This window comes from Hermetia illucens, chromosome 4 (genome assembly GCF_905115235.1).
Source record: "Hermetia illucens chromosome 4, iHerIll2.2.curated.20191125, whole genome shotgun sequence".
Classification (NCBI taxonomy): Eukaryota; Metazoa; Arthropoda; class Insecta; order Diptera; family Stratiomyidae; genus Hermetia; species Hermetia illucens.
Window position 1 is genome coordinate 74,791,111 of NC_051852.1, and position 22,554 is coordinate 74,813,664.

Genomic DNA, 22,554 nt, shown 5'->3' on the forward strand with positions numbered 1-22,554 from the left:
AAATTTTGCACGGAAACGAATTAATTTGCTTCTAATGGATAAAAAACTTAGACGATATTTTGATGGATAAAAATTCAAAAATAATTCTGAATGTTTTCATTAAAAAAATTATAGAAAACGCTCAACGTGGAAACTATGTACTGCTTTTGATAACATTAACAATTTTAGAAGAAATTTTTTGTAAGGACCTTTTCATTCAAATATCTCTACAGGGGTAGTCCAGTGGAATTAATTCGTACGATCTTGAAGGCACTATTTACCATCCAGCATACTTTTCGTTAAGTAGGGATGTAACATCCCTGAAATTGTGTAGAAGTGCCCCATCCTGGTGAAAACTCATTCTGCTTCTTCTGCTAAGTTGCTAGCTAGCTAAGACTCTTCCACTTTCAATCGGTTTGAAAGAATAAAAGGCCCTGTAAATTTGAGTGAAATTATGCGGTGTTTCCAGCGATTAATTAATTGAAATAATAAAAACTTGTTGTTTCTTTTTCGTTGGTGTGGATATTTATTCTTGCAAATACCGATATTTCGGGAACCACTTGTTCCCTTCATCACTGCTAACAACTTGTTAACAACTTGAGAACTTGTTAACAACTGCCGCGAATCTTGCCGCGTCAGAATAGAAAATCAATAGAAACTCTGAATTGCACACTTTTAGAGTGCTTAGAAGGGGTTTGTCCTATTTTCAGAAGTCAATGTGGTAAAATGGTTCCTTGGTGGAGCTGAGAATTGCAAAGACTCAGAAAATGAACCAGGCGACTTCTAAATCGTCCTGGCAAAAGCAATAAGAATGAAGACTGGTTAAATTTTCCGAAGTTACAGCGTGAATATAAGACGCTTATAAAACGTCCTAAACGAGATTCCTTTAGAGCATACGGTAAGGAACTGCAATGTTAAAGGGAGACTTGTAGGCTGTGCAGAGTTGGGGAAGTTGGACTCTCTTAGAAAACCGGACGGTACCTTCACGAATTCCAGAGTTGAGTCCATCCAGACTCTCTTGGAAGTACACCACCCGGGAGAACAGGTCTCAGAATTGGTAGGAAGAGAATTGGCAGTTTCTGCAAATCTTTCAATACAAAGGCGTTGCAAGGGGAATCGGGACATTGCGAGAGCAGCTTTTACCAATGAAACGACGAGAGCTGCTATAATATCCTTTGAATACTTCAAAGCACCTGGTATGGACATTCAGTGATGTTAAAGGAGAGTATAGTGCACTGAGCAACTTCTAAGAAATATTTTTCGTGGATGCCTTGGTCTGAGTTACGTGCCTTCCTCTTGGCAGAAGTTGAATGTAGTCTTCATACCTACATCTGGGAAAGATGACTATTTAAATCCAAAGAATTTCAGGTAAATCAACTTAACATCATTTTCGCTGAAATGTCTGGAGAGACTGATTGAGCGTGACATTCGTGATAAGACGCTAAGGTCGCACCCCTAAATGAGTTTGCTATTCACTCTTTGGTTTCAAAGGTAGAGTATACAACTCTGAAAGGTGAGTACACGGTGAGAATACTGGAACAGTTATTGGGCGAACTGAATTAAGTCTTTTGATTCTCGGATCCCCATACATCTGTAGGTAAAAGATATGAAGTTATCTTGAAACGAAGAAAAAACTGGGACGAACCAGAAGAATGCGTATCAGGATATACTGACTCCTTCTACACATAATATCAAAGCAGAACAGCGTTCTGAAGCAAGAGTCTACCTCTTGAATAAAAATGGGAAGTGAGTTTTTCCCTTGGGACAATGTATGACCTTAAGCGCGGCAACCTGGATGATTGACAAGCGCTTGAAGGGCAGATGCATTGCAATCTGTAGTGATAGTTAAGCAGCATTGAGGGCGTTGAACAGTCCTTTGATCACTCCGTAAATTGTCCAGGAATGTAGAAATCGATTGAACTCTGTTTCTAGATTCAATACGGTGGAACTATTCTGGGTACCCGGTCACTGTGTTGTAGAGGAAAATGTTATTTTGGGCGGATTTATCCAAAATTAGCAAAACTCTCCTCGATATTGCTGTGAACCTTACAGTAAGTCCATAATAGAATAATGCAAGTTATGAACCACTACTTAGAAGCCAACGGCACGCGTATAGCGTAGTCTGAGCGCTCTCTGGCAGAAGAAGTTAGATAACTCCGAAGAGAATGTTTTTCACCAAAAAAGGATGGGGAATAAGTATGTTTCTTTCGACAATCTATTGTACGCCTCCCACGTCCCCCCATGAATTTCCACGTTTTCGGAATGGGGCAAACACCACCAACCCATAAAATCCAAATTTGAACTGTAGCTTTATAGCAACATAGTACGTAGGATTTTTTCGATTGAGTAATTTATTTGTAAAAAACAACTTTTGTCTCAAATTGACGTTATTTGTATCAATATTTCCAAAAAAAACATTCATACTCGGTTCTTATATATTTATTTTAGGAAGCTTTTCGGTTTTTTGTTTTAGATAAAAATTATAACCTGAAGGTTTTCGCCTAAGGAGGTCATTCTAAAAAGGAGGAGTTTCCATTTATCAGTTAATTTGCCGACATTTTATTTATATTTATATATTTTGTCTTATACCTTAAATTTATATTAATATACAGCAAAAAACAGAACTAAACATTAATTGAAATTGAAATGACCTTTGATTTCATGCACCCAAAGTAGTTCACGCGGAATAGTTCGCTTGTCAGGCATACCTTTAGAGTCAAGAGCAAGACCAACTAGCTGCATCTTGATAAGTCAAACAACTTCCTCAATTTTGGAACTATTTAAAACTCTTCGTTTTTTTCAAGAACATATCCTACAAATTAATAACGGTTACTGATTCGATCATCGCCTAAGCATATGCAAAACAGTGCTTTCTTCCTGGACCGCTATTTTTTGTTGACGTGAATTTCTCGATGGCAACAAACATGCCAAAACCACGAAAAGTTTGATTTTCTCCCTTTTTGTTCGGAAAAGTACATTCACTTTCAGTAATTACTATCCGAAAATAAAATCACATTCAGGAAGTGAGACGCGTTGCCTGGGTGGAATTTGATTTGACAACATTTATCTGTCAGATGGTTTTTCTACGATATTTTCTAATATTGAATATGGTAAGCCCATTTCATTCTGACTCAGACGGTCCACTGAACTGAGTCGCGGACGTTTGAAAGCCAACGGCATTTGCTGTCGGTTTACTGTGTTGTGTGGGCTCAGAAGTCGGAGTGTTATTGTGAAAATTCGAAATAATTGTTTTATACTAAGTGAGCTGTTCGCTACGTGCATATATTTTTATTCTAGTTTAAGCGTTTTGAATTCTTTAAAGTGAAAGATGTCCTGGTTGGAGAGAAAGAAGTGAGTGCAGTTTTGGTTACACTTTGGCGGTTGCAAGCCAACAAGGGAACCGCCTGTTCTACGGGCTAACAGTATGCGAGGAAAGTAACGGAATGATTGTTTCGTTGCAGGGAGGAGGTGATCCGCAAAATGCAGGGAATAACCGCGGAGTACATGGAGAAATTGTCGGAAATATGGTTCGAAACGCTCGACCGCAAGAACTGTGATGAGCATTTGTCGAAAATGATAGAACACGCTGTTACCTTTTACACTGACATAATGCAGGAGTCCCTCGACCGTCGAGAGCGCTTCCTTGCTGCAATCGCCGGTAAGTTCAATTTTAACTGGGTTTGTTGATCCTGCGGCGCACCGTATGCGTTAAACAATAAATTAACACATGAATTCTGATGATTTGGTGACCCCTTAAGACTTAGATTTTGTCCTCACTGGTATTTTGTTTGCAGAACGTCAGGAGGAGGCAACGGAGCTAAATCGTTTGTTGAAAGTGGAAGTTGAGCTGAGCCCTATAAAGGGACTGCCGCTGCATACGGCTTTAGTAAAACTAGAGAACGGACTTAGCGATTTGCGAAGGCAACTGAAGCAGCGGAAAGACGAGATAATTGAACTCTTGCAGGAACAAGAGGTGCTCTGTGAGGAACTTGGCGAAACGCCAAGGGAACTTCATGACGACCCCCTGCCGACGGAATACGAATTGCAAACGTTCCGTGAGCACTTGAAAGCCTTGAGTGACGAGAAAATTCGGCGGAAGTTACTGCTGGATGAGTTACGAGCTGAGATCCGAGGCTACATGAAAGATCTTGAAATTATGATGGACACGACATTGGATTCAGTGTAAGATAGTATTTTTATCGATTAAGGAAGGGAGGTGAGACTCTATTAGGTTTTCTGATCCTTTTAGTTTGTTAAATGACCCGCAAGTGTCGTTGAGTGAGTCGACGATAAGCCAGCTGTGCAAGCTACGTGACGAATATAGACAACAAGTGCATGAGCTCCGCGGCTCGATAGAAAGGATGAAGTCAAAGTTAGATATTCTCTGGAACTACTTAGAAGTGAGCCCATCGGTCCGTCATAAGTTCTCCAAGTACGTGGAGTATACGCAAACTACGTACGACAGATATTATCAAGAGCTAGAGCGCTGCGAGAATCAGAAGAAGCAGAACGTGAAGAAATTCGTTGATCGAGTTCGTGCCGAGATCTGTGAATGGTGGGAGAAGACAATGAAGTCGGACACAGAGCGGGCTCGGTTCGCTTATTTCACGAATGAATGTTACACCGAGGATTTGTTGACTTTGCACGAAATGGAACTGGAAGATTTGAAGAACTTCTATAGTAGCAACCAGTAAGTGATAAGAGGAAACGATGATAAATATTGTTTATTCTCAATCATTTGATCTTCAGGAAAATATTCGAATTGATTGAACAAAGGAAAGTTTTGTGGGATCGAATGGCAGCGCTGGAAGCGAAGGCATCTGAACCGGGAAGGTATAATAATCGCGGGGGTCAACTGCTGAAGGAAGAGCGGGAGCGTAAGACGATTGCAAACAAGTTGCCAAAAATCGAAGCGGAACTTACTGAATTGGTAAGTGGAACTATCACATGTTTTTTTTTGCACTATTTTTTTACAATAAGGTCTTTGGACCCCGTGGAAAGTATTTTTTTTCGACTATAATGTGGAAATACTAATCTTGTATGCCTCGTTACTTCATGTCCTCTCGGAATTTTCATGAAATTCACTTCGTGGAGCGAAACACGTTTTTGCCTTTTGCATATCTCGTTGCTCTTCTTTTAGCCTCTTATTCTTGAAAAATTGAATGGCTTCTTAAAGGTTGTATTGTATTCGTGTTGGACGATCTGACATTGCTCGGACATGTGACGGGGAAACACACTCTTCGCAATCGTAAAGGTAGAGGTTCGAGGATTTCTGAAGCTTCCCCCGCATCGTCATTGGTGGCACATTGTTCGAGCACAGAGTTTGCCATAAGTTTGGTTTCAAAAGGCCGACGCCGTACAGCAATCAGATTGACGCTTAGCAATCATCAGTAGAAAGGGATCACCATCTCATAGTCGCTTAGGTTTGCTTGCCTTATGGTTCCCCACTTTTTGCAGGGTTGGGGAGCTGCTACCCCCCAATTTCAATATCGATCGCTTGCAAGTTCCAGTTGTCGCTTGACAGTGCGAGAGCTATCTCACTGATCGACCGTCGAAAGTGATGGCGGGCGTGGCGTGCTCAGAAAATCCCGGTAATACCACGGTAGTGTGGGCCGTAACAAAAGGGAATTTGTTATTGCGCTGGTAATGGAAGCAGAAGATAGGGAAGAAGAGAAGAGAGAAAAAGAGTATACCACATTACGAAACAACTGGCAGGTGGTACGAACTTGTTGGGTGGTGAATATAGGGGAATGGTCGCCTTCTCATCCACGATGACGAGCAGCTGAAGAGGTGGAGAGAACACTTCACCACGGTTCTTATTCGTATCACATTCGGTGAAGTTTCTCGTCTTGTAGACGAAATGGCTAGTCACTGCAACATGCGAATACGGACTGTTCCCTTAAGAAGACGGAAAGTCATTTTGGCCATCAATGCACTCAAACTGAGTAAAGCCGCTGGGCTTGACGGTCTCCCCTCAGAGTTATTCATTGCTGTATCAGATACAGGTACTGCAGATCTACTTTCACTCGCACGGAAATCTTGGGAATCGGAGATTACCCAGAGAGTGAAAGAAGGGGATGATCGATTCCAAAGAAGGGCACCCGTTTTGAGAAACCGTGGCAAAGATAACCGATAATAGCTGGAACTTGTCAAAGAACGTTTCGAAAACTTGATTTACAGCGTCCGCTCCCGATTCTCCTGCATTGACCACATCAACAAGAATGGATTATTTTGCAACAGTGTATCTGGCGTGCCCTACCCAGGAGAGGCACTCCAGAGAAACTACCAGCTATTATCAAAGTAACATAACATAGGAAAATGTCATGCGCTTCACCGAGGTAAAATTTCAGAGGAATTTGATATTAGTTTATTTTGTTATCGGTGACGTTCTTCATGTTGGCTTGTCCAGCGGATGTGGAGGAGTTCAAATACCTCGACTACTCTTGAAATAGAATAACAATTATAAAGTTATAAAAAATGCTTCGAAATAAAGGTAGTTCATCTACTTACTAAAAATTTTCGGCATGTGCGGTCACGGTGCCTCATCATCATCAACGCCGCAACAACTGGTATCCGTTCTACGCCTGCCTTAATAAGGAACTCCAGACATCCTGGTTTTGCGCCGAGGTCCACAAATTCGATATCCCTAAAAGCTGGCGTCCTGACCTACGCCATCGCTCCATCTTAGGCAGGGTCTGCCTCGTCTTCTTTTTCTACCATAGATATTGCCCTTATAGACTTTCCGGGTGGGATCATCCTCATCCAAAAGGATTAAGTGATTCGCCCACGGTAGCCTATTGAGCCGGATTTTATCCACAACCTGACGGTCATGGTATCGCTCATAGATTTCGTCGTTATGTAGACTACGGAATCGTCCATCCTCATGTAGGGGGCCAAAAATTCTTCGGAAGATTCTTCTCTCGATCGCGGCCAAGAGTTCGCAATTTTTCTTGGTAAGAACCCAAGTTTCCGAAGAATACATGAAGACTGGCAAGATCATAGTCTTGTACAGTAAGAGCTTTGACCCTATGGTGAGACGTTTCGAGCGTTTCATCCGTGGGCGGATTTCATCATCGTAGCTGTTATCGGTTGTGATTTTCGACCCTAGATAGGAGAAATTGTCAACGGTCTCAAAGTTGTATTCTCCTATCTTTATTCTTCCTGTTTGACCAGTGCGGTTTGATGTTGTTGGTTGGTTCGTCTTCTGTGCTGACGTTGCCACCATATATTTTGTCTTGCCTTCATTGATGTGCAGGCCAAGATCTCGCGCCGCCTGCTCGATCTGGATGAGGGCAGTTTGGACGTCTTGGGTCGTTCTTCCCATGATGTCGATATCGTCAGCATACACCAGTAGTTGGGTGGACTTAAAGAGGATCGTACCTCTTGCATTTATATCAGCATCACGGATGACTTTCTTGAGGGCCAGGTTAAAGAGGACGCATGATAGGGCATCCCCTTGTCGTAGACCGGTGTTGATGTCAAATGGTCTTGAGAGTGATCCTGCTGCTTTTATCTAACCTCGCACATTGGTCAAGGTCAGCCTAGTCAGTCTTATCAATTTCGTTGGGATATCGAATTCTCTCATGGCCGTGTCCAGTTTTACCCTGGCTATGCTATCATAGGCGGCATTAAAGTCGATGAATAGATGGTACAACTGTTGTCCATATTCCAACAGTTTTTCCATCGCTTGCCGCAGGGAGAAAATCTGATCTGTTGCTGATTTGCCTGGAGTGAAGCCTGCTTGGTATTGGCCAATGATGTTCTGGGCGTATGGGGCTATCCGGCATAGCAAGATAGCGGAGAATACCTTATAGATGGTACTCAGCAACGTGATACCTCTATAATTGCTGCACTGTGTGATATCTCCTTTTTAAGGTTTTGTGTGAAACAAAACCTTATTAGAATCGAGACGGTGTCTGTCTGTCCGTCTGTCTGTCTGTCTGTCTGTCTGTCTGTCACACCCGATTTATTCAGAAACGGCTGGACCGATTGTCATGAAAATTTATGAGAGTATGTAATCTGGTGTTCCCTTTACATGCAGTAAGTGGCGCCATCTTGTGTTAAGTTTAAGGGGGGGCTCCCCATACATGTAAATGGAGGGTGCAAATTTTTTTTTTACAGAACGTAGCCATGTGGGGTATCAAATGAAAGGTCTCAATTAGTACTTTTCGAAACTGGTTCAATATTTGATATTGGGTGAAACATAGGGGAGTGAGGGCTCAAAATATGACCCCCAAAAAGTGTAACAGGTCTCGTTCTCAGAACCTATCCAACCGAAAAATCTGAAAAAAATCACAGTGATGCACCTCTACGAAATCTAGGCCTCAAAATATATCCGGTTCCGATATCTGCACAAATAAAGTTAATAATAGTATATTTCCACATTTTAGAAATTTACCCGGCAACCCCCCTTATGTTCATCCCAGAAGTACAAAATTTGGCGTGTGTATAATGAAGGACATAGTGCACAGTTTAGTCAAGTTTGAAGAAAATCCAACTATTATTAACAAAGTTATGGGGGGTGAAACTTTACAATTTTTTGTGAATTTCGTGCACTCTACAACCTGCATGACGTCATCACATATCAATTCGTCAATACCACAACGAAATGAGTTCTTATGAATTGAGTCGCAGAGAATTATTTTGTTTTAGTTTTTTAGTTATTTGTCAACCAGACATGTGTGTATGTAGGTATATAATATATGCGTGCTAATGAACTTTGCGGGTAGTGCCTAATTCAGATAGATATAAGAAGTAAATCGGAAATATGGGTACGATCCATTTATATACGTACATATATATGTACAATGTTCGGAAATAGACAGTTTGTTTGTTTAGGGTGAGCGGAATATCTATGGTTGTAATATGTACGCATGTCTCGTAGTTTGGAAAAATATGAAAGATTATGTTGAATTTGTAGTTATACACGGATAGAAAAATGTGCGTTGAAATTTCCTACATAAGATGAACACAAAACCTTTATACCCGAAGCACGAGCTTCCGGTATTCCCACTTGTTTATCTATGAGACAGATAATGCCTTGTTGCCAATCGTCAGGCATTGATTCGCTGTCCCATACCTTGAGCACAAGTTGATGAACCACTTGGTGTAACTGGTCGCCTCCATATTTAACCAATTCGGCTGTAATTCCATCGGCTCCTGGCGACTTATGATTTTTTAGCCAATGAATTGCACGGACTGTTTCTCCTAAACTTGGTGGTGGCAGTATTTGTCCGTCGTCTTCAGTTGGAGGGACCTCCAACTCACCGATGTTCTGGTTGTTCAATAACTCATCAAAGTACTCAACCCATCGCTCCAATATGCCCATTCTGTCGGAAATCAGATTTCCTTCTTTGTCTCGGCAGGATGAGCATCGAGGTGTATAAGGCTTCATCATGCTCACTTGTTGGTAAAACTTCCGCTTTCAATGCCTGGTGCGGTTGCTCCCTGTACTTTTCTAGTTCACAGACTTGTTGGTTCTCTCAGGCTTCCATTTTCCGTCTGTGAAGTCGCTTCTCTGCTCGACGGAGTTCGTGATAAGCCTCTGCGCGTGCCTGCGTTTTTGGAGAATGCAACATTACTCGGTATGCGGCATTCTTCCGTTCCGTTGCTAGCGTACATTCATCGTCAAACCAGCCGTTTCGACTCCAAGTATGTTTGTGGCCTTATCCATGATAACGTTCTTGAGGTGGTTGTGAAGATCATTTGTTGATGCTTCATCTCTAATTCACGGTGTCTCGGTTAGTATTTTTCGAAGCCGGTCTTAGTTTTGACATTTCTTTGAAAGGTGGGGAGTGCGGGGGGTTGAAAGTGCTCATTTTTTTAACGAACCCCTTCTCAGAAACTACCCAACCGAAAAATCTGAAGAAAAAGGGGCTGCCACTATATGGTGCCTATGCTCCGAAATACCCTCCATACCGGTACCTGTGTTAATAATATTACATTGCTATAATTTTTAGTAATTGACAGGAAAACCCTCATTAAGTTGCAGCAATATAAGCTACAGTATAGAGCATGATCCTACCAAATTTGGTGAAAATCGCACTATTACTAACAAAGTTATACTCTGCAAATTCAAGACTATGAATGTCAACATCACTTGAAAGTGGATTTTTATAAAAGAAATTCACAAAACCTTTCATACCTGAAGCGTCTATCTTCCGGTTTCTCGACTTGTTTTGTTTTTAATTTTTCCAAGTTTAGCTCGGGTCGTGCGGACAGGTCATCAGAGTCAATTTCGCCAACTTTTTTTTTTCAAGTTTTGGGCTAGTTCGGTCGTCTCCGGCTACTAACGATAGTGATATGCTCGTGTCCTAAGACTTAATGTAAGCGGTAATGTCAAATGCCTGTTTATTCACGATAAACATATTCGGAAATACACGAAAGTATATTTTGGAAAACGTGCATCAAAAGTTTCTAAAAATAAATTACAGTCTAAACCGGATATGGGGACTCTGAAGGGACCGAAAAATTTGGTGGTTACATCCCGTACGACGTTTTAAAATTTAATTATTTAAATTGGGAATAATTAGAAAAAGATCTTAAATGTAAATATTTAAATATTTCATTTGCATGTGACTCTTTTTCTCAGCCGCTTTCGTTTGTTCCATTTGGGCGTCTATAAAAAACTTTACACATTTGCTTTGTTCTGTAAAATAATAATAATAATCGTTGGCGCAACAAGTCAATTGGATCAAGGCCTTGAAGCGTGTTAGAGCACTTCAAGACTGTGACGGTATACTACAGGATAGCCTAAGGAGGTAATTGCGCTCGCTCAAGATTATTACCCTGGTTTTCACTCAGGTACTCATTCACAGCTGAGTCGACTCGTATCCGACGTCAAAACATGGTACAAATACCACTGCCACCAGTGAAGTTTGCACCGCGACCTTCCGTACGACGGCCTTGTGCTCTAACCGCTTAAAGTTTTGTCGAAGTTTCATTATTTCTAAGTCCTATATGTTGATACGATTTTTCTATTACGCTTGGACGAACTTTTCCATGTTTAAGGAATTAACAAAATACCTCCAAGCAAATTAATGTGCGAATTGAGTCAATTTAGTCGATTATCTTTAGAATTTAAAGTTTGTAATGTCCTAAAGTTCGCTTTTAAAAATTTTAGGATCCTCTGCAGATGAAATATTCGGTGCAAAAATGCCAGTTGAATGGTTTCAGATCGCTTATTGTAGGAGGCACTGGATAATAATCTCCTAAAAGTAAGAGTTTTCCCTATTTTTTCTAGTGTTCGATCCCAGTTTCGAATCCAAATGCTTGAATAACCCTCATATCGCACCGAAAGTGGCCTAATCTTTTTAAGGTTTTGTGTGAAACAAAACCTTACTAGAATCGATTCGATGTCTGTCTGTCATACCCGATTTATTCGGAAACGGCTGGACTAATTGTCAAGAAAATTGGTGAGAGCGTGTGGTCTCTTGTTCCCTTTGCATATAGCAAGTGGCGCCATTTTGTGTTAAGTTTAACGGGGGCTCCCCATACATGTGGATGGACGGTGCCAATTTTTTTCCCCCACAGAATTTGGGCATAACCTCATTTCATAAAATGTGGTCATAACCTATCCAGTAAAAAAATCGGGTGCATCTCTACGAAGGCTTAGCCTCAAAATACATCCGGTTCCGATATTTGCATAAATAAAGTTAATAATAGTATATTAGCATATTTTAGATATTTAGCCGGAAACCCCCCTTATGTCCATCGCAGAAGTACCAAATTTGGCATGGGTTTAACATACGGCACAGTTTGAAGAAAATTCAATTATTATTAACAAAGTTGCAGGAGGTGAAACTTCGCCATTTTTTTGCGAATTTCTTGCATTCTACAACGTGTACGAGGTCACCACCACATATCAATTCGTCAATACCAAAACGAAGTGGGTTCATATGAATGGGTCGCAAAGAATTATTTTGTTTAGTTTTTTAGTCATTTGTGTATGAATATCAATTACTCCAAAAAGGCATGTGTGTACGTATATAGTAGATGCGTGGTAATGAAGTTTGACGGTAATTTCTAATTTTTACTATATTTATACAGTACGCACAATTTCTATTTACGCAACCCATATATTGCTCGTTGTAACTATATAGAAGCTTTCAGAAATATAAAGTTTATACGATAGTAAATGTATCTTTCTTTAAGTTTAGAATAACAAAAAAAATTAACAAAATACATCTTAATTTTTTTTTTAAATTGCAAAAAATTACATTTTGACTGCGCAATTTCTATATACGCACTTGCACTTTTAAGCTTATTGAAATAAATAAACGCATATTGACTAGTTACTAATATTTTGTTTTGCCCTCACTGAACCTTATGACTTCAAAAATTCGATTTGGCGTTGAGGCTATTAAAATTTTTAAGGTTTTTCTTCGATTTAGGCCCAGCATTTTAAAACTTTTGTCATTAACTCAAGTACGGAGCTAAATTGGCCTTCATTCGCATAGACTTTCCTTGCAAGTATCCCCCATATATTCTCTATGGGGTTAAGATCAGGACTTCGATGGGACAACTGCAAATTTTTTATTTGTTTGTCATTTAAAAAAGATTTCGTGTATGCAGTGGCGTGTACCGCGGCGTTGTCATTTTGGAAATTCCAGTCAATGTTATTATTCTCATCTAAACGCGGCATCAAAATGGCTTCCAGAAGCTCAGTATAAATTACTGAGTTCATTTTGGTTGGTACGATTCCCTGTCGAAGGTTACAGGGAAAAGAAAATGCCCCCCAAACCATAACATTGCCGCCTCCAAAGTTGCGACTCATTCGGGGAGCTTCATTTTTTTTTAGATCGTCCCAAAATGCGCTAAATCCAGCTGGGCCGTAAAGCTTGAATTTCTTCTCTTCCGAAAAAATTACTGCCTTCCATTTTCTTCCCATTTCATCCACGATGTATCCAATTTGAGACGAGCTTTATTATTTGTCGATATTAAATAAGCTACTTTAGCAGGTTTTTTATAGTTAATGAAGTTACCAGAAGGGAAAGCTGTTGCAACCGTCTCTTTTTAATAGGAAGAAGTAATTTCGACATGATCTGGAACGAACCAAAGTTTATTTCTAGTAGCTTCCTGCTTAATCAGGGTGATTTCTCTTTTTTCGATTTTTTTATTTCCACTCGGATGCTTTTTTGTGCCGTATTTTCCCTTTAATCTAAAGAAATTCCGCAAAACTTCGTCGGATCTACTAATTTCCCTCAACATCGCAGTCATTGTGCAATCCGAATCTTCCATTCTGGCAAGTTGGGCTTTTTCTTGTTCGGTTAACACTTTTCCACGAGGCATCGCTATAGTCTAAGCTAAAAAAGTGAAAGTTGAGCACCGTTTTACGTAGAACACTACAGCATTTCACGTCACACTTTTTACCTACAAAAAAAACTTTTCAAGAGTAATTTTATAGACGTTTTAGCTACCTGCGTATATAGAAATTGCGCACTTGCAAATGATCCCTTTCGATCAGAATCAAAATATCTTACAAAATTTTTCAGCTAAACTAAATGCCGCTGTCATAACTAATTCTCAGGAAACCAAGGAACTTATATTCCCTTCAATTGTTTCACACAATCTTCGCATTCTACGCATTTTCTAAGAAAAAGAGGAAAAATGTGACTGCATATGTAGAAATTGCGCTCACTGTATGTATGCTTTTTGCACGAAGTAAATCGGAAATATCATACTTGCTCCAACCAAAATTGTTATCCTCTACTTGCTCATTTTCCCATTTTTCACCTCTAAATTTAAGAGTTTTGTCAGGTGTCATCTTGAAAAATACCTTTGCCTCGTCAATGTTATAAATTTGGTTATCTGAATAATTTGCTCGGAGCTTTCCCAGTCAGTCGTCAAAACAATATCATGTTCTCCAAAGCATTTTCCAGGAAGGCATACGAACGCGAAAACGTTGAATCCGTCCCTGCCAGCACCCGAAATCTATTTTATCCAATAGTTTTGTAAAATTGTTTGCTTTCTTCTTTAAAAGCGGTTCATTTATCAGAATATTGGCAGAATTTGGTATGCGTATGCAAGATCCTCTATGCTGTTGCAAAATCTGGTATTCCTCGAATGAATTTACGGGGGTTTTCAGTCAATTTCTAAAAGTTGGTAATGTACTATCAGTGAGTTTATTTGAGCAGATATGTATGTACCATTTCAACATATTTTCAATCCTGGATTTCATCTAAGCGCACCGCCCTGATTTTTTTTCAGATTTTTCGGTTGGGTAGGTTCTGAGAACGAGACCTGTTACACTTTTTGGGGGTCATATTTTGAGCCCTCACTCCCTTATGTTTAACCCAATATCAGATATTGAACCATTTTCGAAAAGTAATAATCTGGACCTTTCATTTGATACTCCACATGGCTTAATTCTGTGAAAAAAAAATTGCACCCGCCATTCACATGTATGGGGAGCCCCCCATTAAACTTAACACAAGATGGCGCCGAATTTTTTAATTGATATTCACTTGTTCGAAAAATCGATGCTGGGCCGGAACAATGGATCTTTTCCGACTTGTTTGGGAATTACTGTGTGCGGCTAAGTAAATTTCACCCAATTTATTATAATTTGAGAACAAGGTTGTTAACATTTTCTTAATTAAATATTGAAAGAAATAGAACGGATTCAATATTCAATGGGAGAGAGATCAAGTCTCGCGAAAATATACATATGTGAGCTGTGAAGTGAACTTTTATTTACTTGTACTTTTTCATTTAAAGGTAACTGAGTACGAGGACAAATATCAGAAAAAATTTTTGGTTTTCGGCGAAGATGTGATTGAATCTATGGCTCGCGATTGGGAGACGAAGAAGGCTGAGAAGGAGAAGTTGATGAGTGCCCGGAAGAACGCGACTGTGTCAAACACGCCCATGTCAGCGTCGAGAAATATGGCCAGAACGCCGTTGTCAGTAAAGAACTATTCTACAATCAAAGCATTTTCGTCTAGTACAAAAGTGTAGGTGTTTTGTATTTATTCGTACAAACCCCAAACAATAATTACATTTTTAATTTTCCATTCACAGTTCAGCTCAACCGTCTGGCGTTAAGCGGAAACTTCTGACTGTCGAAAGCTTGCTACCAAACGCTAAACGGAGCCTGATGCACGAATTGGGAAGTCCGAGGAATGCAAGTAAGACACCTTTTAAATCTCCCGCAAAGAAAACTCGTGTAATTGCCACTACACTTAGAAGAAAGGTATACTGATTTTTAGATCGATTTTCATATTGTTCTCAATGATATGACCAACTGTAAAAGTTGATACGAGTTAGTATTTGGCGTTGAAATGAATCTTTAATTGCAGTCGGGACGAACTAGCAGCAATTCAGCAAAAACTAAAAGGAAATCCACAAATAAGACGCCAGTGAAATTGCCAAGAATGAAAATAACAAGCGAGAATTGCACCGGTTCGGACACAATGTCATACGATATGTTCGAGGTAAGTACATCACTGACTCAATCGAAGTTTGTCCAAAATTTTGACTTGGCTAGTGGCCGATCATCATAATGCAGGAATATATAGAAACTGTTTATACTTTCAGGATTACATTGCGAAAGACCCATCTTGCAGATCTTCGGTGGTGATTAATGACACGAAAAGGTCGAGAACGAACACCCGAACAAAATTTCTGACATCAACGTCGACGTGTCCGACGCCTACCCCTCCGCGCAGTTCTCGCAAACTGACTACTAAAAACTTACCAATTTTAATTTAATTAACCATGAAGTCTTCTCATTTTTTAAAAACTGGCAATCTTTCTTATGTTGCACGAAAGTAAGCTTGTTTTTCAAACACAATATTAAAACTAACATTTGATATAAGTTAACGTACAATTTTTGACTGCCGTCGAACGGATTTCGTATCGAACACTATCGATTGCAATCAGGTATACTTGGCATGCACCAACCATTGCTTGTAACTAGGTGAACTTGTGAAAAGTAGCCTGTTTGGTTTTAAGAGAAGTCGTTTGAAAGTCTTTATTTATATTATAAGAATGTTGACTCAATATAATAGTTTCATATGTTATTTATCTAAGCTAATTAAATTTATCTGTGCATAATAAAGCAGAGTGCGTACCCGATACTGGTGACGCACTTCACTTAGATTATTATCCAAGACTATTGTTTATATGTAATTTAAAAGAATATTGTATGCGAATTGAAAAGGAACTTTTCCCACATCTTTACTTTTTTTTTTAAAAAAATTTAGACTCCACCTACTGCTATCGATTCTTAGCTAACGTATGTATATAACTGAAAATAGGAACGTTAAAGGTGAATTAACGGGTACAAGGAACAGTTTGAAACTGTCAGTATTTGACGATTTATGTGATTTGCAATTGCTGTCCACTGGCTTCACTTTTACATTTCCTCGAGAATCCTGCCTTAGTTTTTATTTGTGTAAAGTTTTGATGAAGCATAATCCAATCGTTCGTTTATATTTTATAAATCTAACTTTGTTATTGGTGACGGATTGAGTAACAAGTTACTCATTTAATCAAAATAGACCTAACTACTACGTGTAGTGGGGTGCTAACCTAGATTATAGTAATGTATACATGTATGTAAATAGAAATTAATATAGTTTCGTGCTTCGTGTAAATATGTGATCTAATGTACAAATATTCAAAGTAAACACTTTCCTCCTAATTAACTTTGTGTTTTGATTATAACGAAATTACTTTGTGAACTATGCCTTTCTATGATTCTTTTTAAGGCTTTGCATAAAATAATACCTTATTAAAACCGATTAAATGTCTGCCTGTCACACCTGATTCACTTGGAAACGGCTGAGGCTATTGTCAGGATTTGGCGAGAAAACGCTATTTGCGAAAACCTTTGAATGAAGCGGCTTTCCATACACGCAAGGGTGGGATCCAAATTTGTTTTGTTTATCGAGGTAAGAGTTCAATTAGTAATTTTTTTAAAATAATGACTATTATTGGGTGAAATCTCTCGTAGTGGGTTCTCAAAATGTGTGTTCCAAAAAGTCCTAAAAATCTAAAAAAATCAAAATGGTGCAATATAAAATCTAGTCTCTAGTATACATTTCATTTCGATATGTCAAATGTTTCTGTTTACATAAATTATCACTAACACCAAAGGAATGAAAACCTAAAACTGTGAAACCAACTAGTAATGTGGCGAAAACATCTCCAGGAAATGGAAAATGAACTGGGCGAAAAGCCTAACAAGCTAGAGAAGCTTACATTACAGCTTAGTTCGCAAAATAAAGAACTACAGCAGGAAAACGAAATCCGCAAAAAAAAAAACAACTGACTGTAAATGAAACAAAGGGAGAAGAATTGGCCAGAGAAACTGACTGGATCTTTCCAATAAGAAGAGCGTCTAAGAAAAGACAGGCAGACTCGTCACCGAAAATCATGGAAACCATTGAACAAAGTCCCGCGAAAAGCGCTAAAGCGAAACATCTAACGAAATTGAGAGTGAAACTTCCTCCGCCGATTAATTTTATCGGAATCGATAAGCACTAGAAAGTTAAAAGCCTCCTATCGGCAGCCAGGAGTACTCAATAGTTGCTTTAAACAATGTTTGCAAAGTACATACTGTAAACACAGATGACTACAGAGCCCTCTCGAAAAGGCTGAACATGGAAAAAATCCCATGGTGCACGTGTGAAGACAAAAAAAAATAGGCCTCTCAAGGTTATGTCTAGAGGACTACAATATATTGAAAAAGGAAAAAAAATCAATGAAAAGGAAGAATCAATCGTCCTAGATGCTGCGAATATATTGAAAAGAGGAAAAAAAAATCAGTGAGATGGAGAGTCAATAATCAGTAAGCGAGGACTTCCACTATTCATGCTTGCGTTCGACAATAGTGAAGACCCAAACAAAATTCATAATTTAAGAGCTATCCTTAATATGAAGGTCAAAATAGAAGCACTGAGAAAAGTGAGGGACCCAATACTACAGTACAAAAGATGCCAAGGTTTGAATCTCACACAAAGGTATCGAAATGCAAGCTGTGTGAAATGTGCTGGTGCCCATGAATCCTTAAGATGTCTAAACAACAGAGCTTGCTCGGCAAAACGTGTAAATTGTAAGGGACAACACCCAGCCAATCACAGGCTGTGGAGTAGCGAAAGAATTATAGAAGTTAAGACGTAAAGGACCACTGCCGGCAAAGTTGGCTGCTCCCGAAAAACGACAAAGTTAGATCCGAGAAAATAGAATACTCGCAGGTGGCAGGCTCGCTTCCAGTTTCGTGGAATGGGATTTAAGACTAACACATCCATGTTGTCAAATAATGAAAATATAATGTCCGATCACTCGCCGGTTATGATGCTGGTCAGCGAAAAAGCGAGGAAAAAAGACTATCACCCCATATCCACGAAAACCTTTGCATAAATGTCCAAATCAACACTGCTTATCAACTCAAGGAGGAGATCGATCTGCTAACAATGAAGCTACAACAAGCGGCCTGGAAAAGCACCCCTACTCATCATGGACTCACTAAAAAATATACTGACTGTACTGCAGAGGTTAACAAACTAATTCCAGAGAAACGTAGAGCTCGGAAACTATGTCAAATAAACCGCACAACGGAAAGGAAAAAAACCCTAAACTTTCTGATGAATAATCTGAAGGCCTTAACAAATATAGAAACGAGTCCTTCAGCAGATATGCCTCTAATCTTACAGCACAAAAAGACACAGGATACTTTCTGTGGAAGGCTGTGAAAGATCTAAAAATACTCACACAACAAATTTCACCTATTAAACAGGGAAACGAGCAATGGGTTCGTTCTGCTTAAAGCCAGTCAGAAAACTGGACCATTACCCAATACGCCGCGTAAAACCAAATGTGCTGAGAACAGAAATTAAAACAAATGTGCCTCCTAACAAAGCTCCTGGCTATGAACTTATTACAGGAAAAATACTAGAAGAATTGCCAGAAAAGGGTCTAGTTAAATTATTACAAATAATTAGTGCAGATTTCAGATTAAATACGTCTCGTGACAATGAAAAATGGCCAAGAAATGGAAAATAAAACTGAAGGAAAGCAAACGAACATACATTAACTTCACAACAAAAAAATAGAATCCAGCTAAAGTCATCGCAACCTGGATATGAAACGGCATTCCACAACTGGGGTTTCCTTGTGATCGACGTACCAACGAACACCTCAAATCCAAAATGTACCATAGTGTCATCCGTCCTGTCACGCTCTATGGTTCTAAGTGTTGGCTGACTATAAAAGACAACAAACTTCATCTCGTGGTAATGGACACGAAGATGTTACGTTGGACTAGTGGCGTAACACGCCTTGATCATATTCGAAATGAGGATATCCGCGATAAATATGGGGCTGCATCGATGGTGGAGAAATTACGAGAGAGGCGTCTTCGATTTTATGGTCACGTAATTCACGTTAACGAAGATTCACATGCGAAAATTGGTCTTATCTTCGGAGTTGATCATAAATGACCAAAAGGCCAACCGAAACAACGGTGTCTTGATACGCGTGACGGTAATTTAAAAGCCTCGCGACTGTCATCAGCCAAATGACAGAACAAAATGGCGCAATACATGACGACGAATCGACTCCACTTGTGAACGGGCCAAGGGCAAAAAAAAAGGAAGTTCCATAAAATACATATAATAGCGTGGGCGTCGATAGAAAAAAATCGCCGAGTCCCCAAACTAAAAGAAAATACATTAAAGGTTTAAGGTAATTTAGTAATCTCTGGATTTTTGATGGAGAAATTAGAGGCTTAAACTTCTGACATGCTAATTTGTTTTTTGCCAACGCAAGTGGTGGTAATGGAAAAAAAAGGAAGATACGGGAGGAAAAAAGAATTAACAGTGATTTAGGAAACGTCAACAGTTGGCTTTTTGTGTTAATTAGGTAATAAAATTAGTTAGCAATTAAGGTCTGGATTTAGGTATTTCCCATAAGCAGTTCAGACAAAAACACACTGAGGAAGAGGACAATTGGTCCTCCAATTATGTGTATGTGAGACTTTTTCTAAAACTTTGCGTTGAATACCACGTTACTTGGAAAAGCCACCAAACCAAAGTAAATTCGCAATCCGCGATTAGACGCCAAAAACCAATACTAGAAAAACTTCTTCTAAGGGACAGCATTCACAATTGTTATAAAAAACTTCCCAACCTTATGTTAAGAGTATATAGTATTCCCCTCCTACTAGACAAAGAATCTTCAGGACAGAAAGGAGCTATAGAGGACACTACCGACAGAGTCCAGCGGGCCTTCAAATGTGAAAAGCGAAGAAAACGAGCGATCGACGACGAAAAAATGGAAGCTTTTAAGATACAAAAAGCCATCAGAAATCAAGGCAAGTGGAAAGCATCCCGAATCTTGTCGTCAACAAATCTTCAGAGACATTTTCAGAAGCACAACTGCAGTTACTGAATAATCGACTCAACGATGCGATCCGCAACAATAAAATTCCAAGGGAAGAAATCATTACCAACATTCTTCTTTTTTTCAGCCTTTTGGCCATTCACAATTGGGCCGGCTCGTCGTGATCGGTTTGGCCATTTGGCCCTATCAAATGTCTGATCTGGATGCAATCTCGAGGCTTTAAAATCCCTATCTAGCGTATCAAGCCACCATTGTTTTGGAGGCCTTTTGGCCGTTTACCATTAACTTTCATGTTCAAACCAATCTTGGCAAGTGAATTCTCGTTAGTGCGAATTACGTTATCATAACATCGATGATGCCTCTCTCGCAATTTTTCTACGATCGGTGCAACCTTATATCGATCACGGATATCCTCATTTCGGATATGATCAAAACGTGTCATGCCACTCAACATCTTCGTCTCCATTACCGCAAGAAACCGTTCACTGTCTTTTAAAATTTAAATTTTAGATTTGAGATGTCCGTTAATACGCCGATTATTAAGAACACCAGTTGTGGAACGCCACTTCATCCAGGTTGCGTTAATGCGTGAATCAATTTCATAGTCGCGTTCTCCATTGGCTGATAGCGTTGGCTCGATGTATTTAGATCGCTCAGTTCTGGGCAGGTCATTGCTACTGACAGTGGTTGTGCTTGTTTCATGGGGATCGGTCGTCAAAAATTCAGTTTTATTCAATCTGAGACCGTGTAGCATGAGGTGATCATTTCATTTTTGGAAGAGCATAAAGCAGTGTATAGGGCACTGGATGCTGGATGTCCCGTGTGACGGTATCCATAACAAGAATAAAGAGGAGTGCTACTTTGATGAACAGCAACAGAGACACGAAGCGGTTTTGATACACCCGCCACACTTCGAACTTGAACCCAGCGCACGAGTTCTTCTGACACTAACTATTGTCGTAGAGCATACCAGATGAGTTCGTGTGGCGCACGGTCAAATGCTGTCTCAAGATTTAGAAATGCAATGTAAAGAGGGCAATGTTCTCATGGTGTTTCTCCATGAGTAACCGCGCAGTGTGTATTGTGTTAGTAGTTCCACAGTTCTTGACAAATCCCGCTTGATTCACGGTTATTTCAACGATTTCACGAGTACAGTTATCAAGAATGCGTTCAAAAATCTTCAAGGTGTGGGAAAGTAAACGGATCGGACGATAATTTGAACATTCTGCTGGACTACTTTTCTTTTTTCACTCTTGCCAGTCAGATAGCCAGTCTGAATAACTCGATTAAAGAATTCACTGTGCCAGCTCTTCGCTTTCCAGAGCTCAGATGTGATGTCATCAGGCCCTGTGCCTTTCCCCGATTTCATTGGTTTTATTATCCTCAACTACAGTTGCACTGGCAAGTGGAGGATGAGCTCGAAGTATTCTCGCCATCTATTCGTCGTGGCTCGACGGTTGGTAAGCAAAGGATCGTTTTTGCCATTAACGCAACAGAAGTGCGTTCGTTTCGGTTTTTGTAATGGTCCGCTCGGGTGACAGCTTTCTTTGCTTCACAGTTGGCATTCTTATAAATTTGGCAATGGCGAGTGCTTTATCGTCGAGAAATTTCTGGTAGAGGCGTTTCTTTTCACGGACCTTCATTTCAACATCGTTACTCCAAAGCCAAGTATCTCGGTTGATGTACCTCTTACCTGGCTTGGTGACTCCGAGGGTTGCAGAGGCCGCTTTGTAGATCGTGTCTTTCATTTGGTTCCACGATTCTTCCACATTCGTAATGGTTGGTAATTGCGTAAGTGAAATCATTTCTTCTTTCTTCTCACCAAATCGCTACCATTTAATGCGCAGTGGGCCAGTGCGTTTCTCATGCTGTATTATCGGTGACTTAATTTGCAGGACGGCAATCAACGGCCGATGTTAAGGCGCGATAGTCTCATAGGGAACGGCTTTGCAATCAGTGACAGTGGTAAAATGTCGGCGTCTTATGAGAATTTAGTAGATTTGCAGTTTACTGTTCCAACTGTTGATGAACCATGTATTCATAAGTCCGAAAAATCGATTATACGCTCGCCACCCTCATTGCGCGCTCCAAACCCCTTTCCCCCATGGCACCTGTTCCCGTCTGCCTTTTCACCCACATGACCTTTAAGGTCGCCAATAATGATGATATAATCATCAGCGGGCACGTTGCAGGTCTTTTCATTGAGAAGTTGCTAGAAAGCATCTTTCT

At 39.8% G+C, this 22,554-nt stretch overlaps 1 protein-coding gene across 2 annotated transcripts; it reads left to right on the forward strand.

Moving 5' to 3' along the window:
• Positions 1 to 2,499: 2,499 nt before the first annotated feature.
• Positions 2,500 to 16,624, forward strand: LOC119655688 (protein regulator of cytokinesis 1-like). 2 transcript variants are annotated; one of them, XR_005249940.1, is made up of 9 exons: positions 2,500 to 3,330; positions 3,441 to 3,637; positions 3,774 to 4,161; positions 4,229 to 4,669; positions 4,729 to 4,909; positions 14,698 to 14,933; positions 15,001 to 15,107; positions 15,279 to 15,413; positions 15,517 to 15,654. XR_005249940.1 is itself a non-coding variant. In XM_038061692.1 (9 exons), the coding sequence occupies exons 1-9, from the start codon at positions 3,308 to 3,310 to the stop codon at positions 15,688 to 15,690; spliced, it is 1,947 nt and encodes a 648-aa protein (XP_037917620.1). In that variant the 5' UTR covers positions 2,523 to 3,307; the 3' UTR covers positions 15,691 to 16,624. The 2 variants fall into 2 exon arrangements, 1 of the variants encoding a protein (XP_037917620.1); XM_038061692.1 differs by having other exon boundaries at positions 2,523 to 3,330; positions 15,001 to 15,172; positions 15,517 to 16,624.
• Positions 16,625 to 22,554: the final 5,930 nt, after the last annotated feature.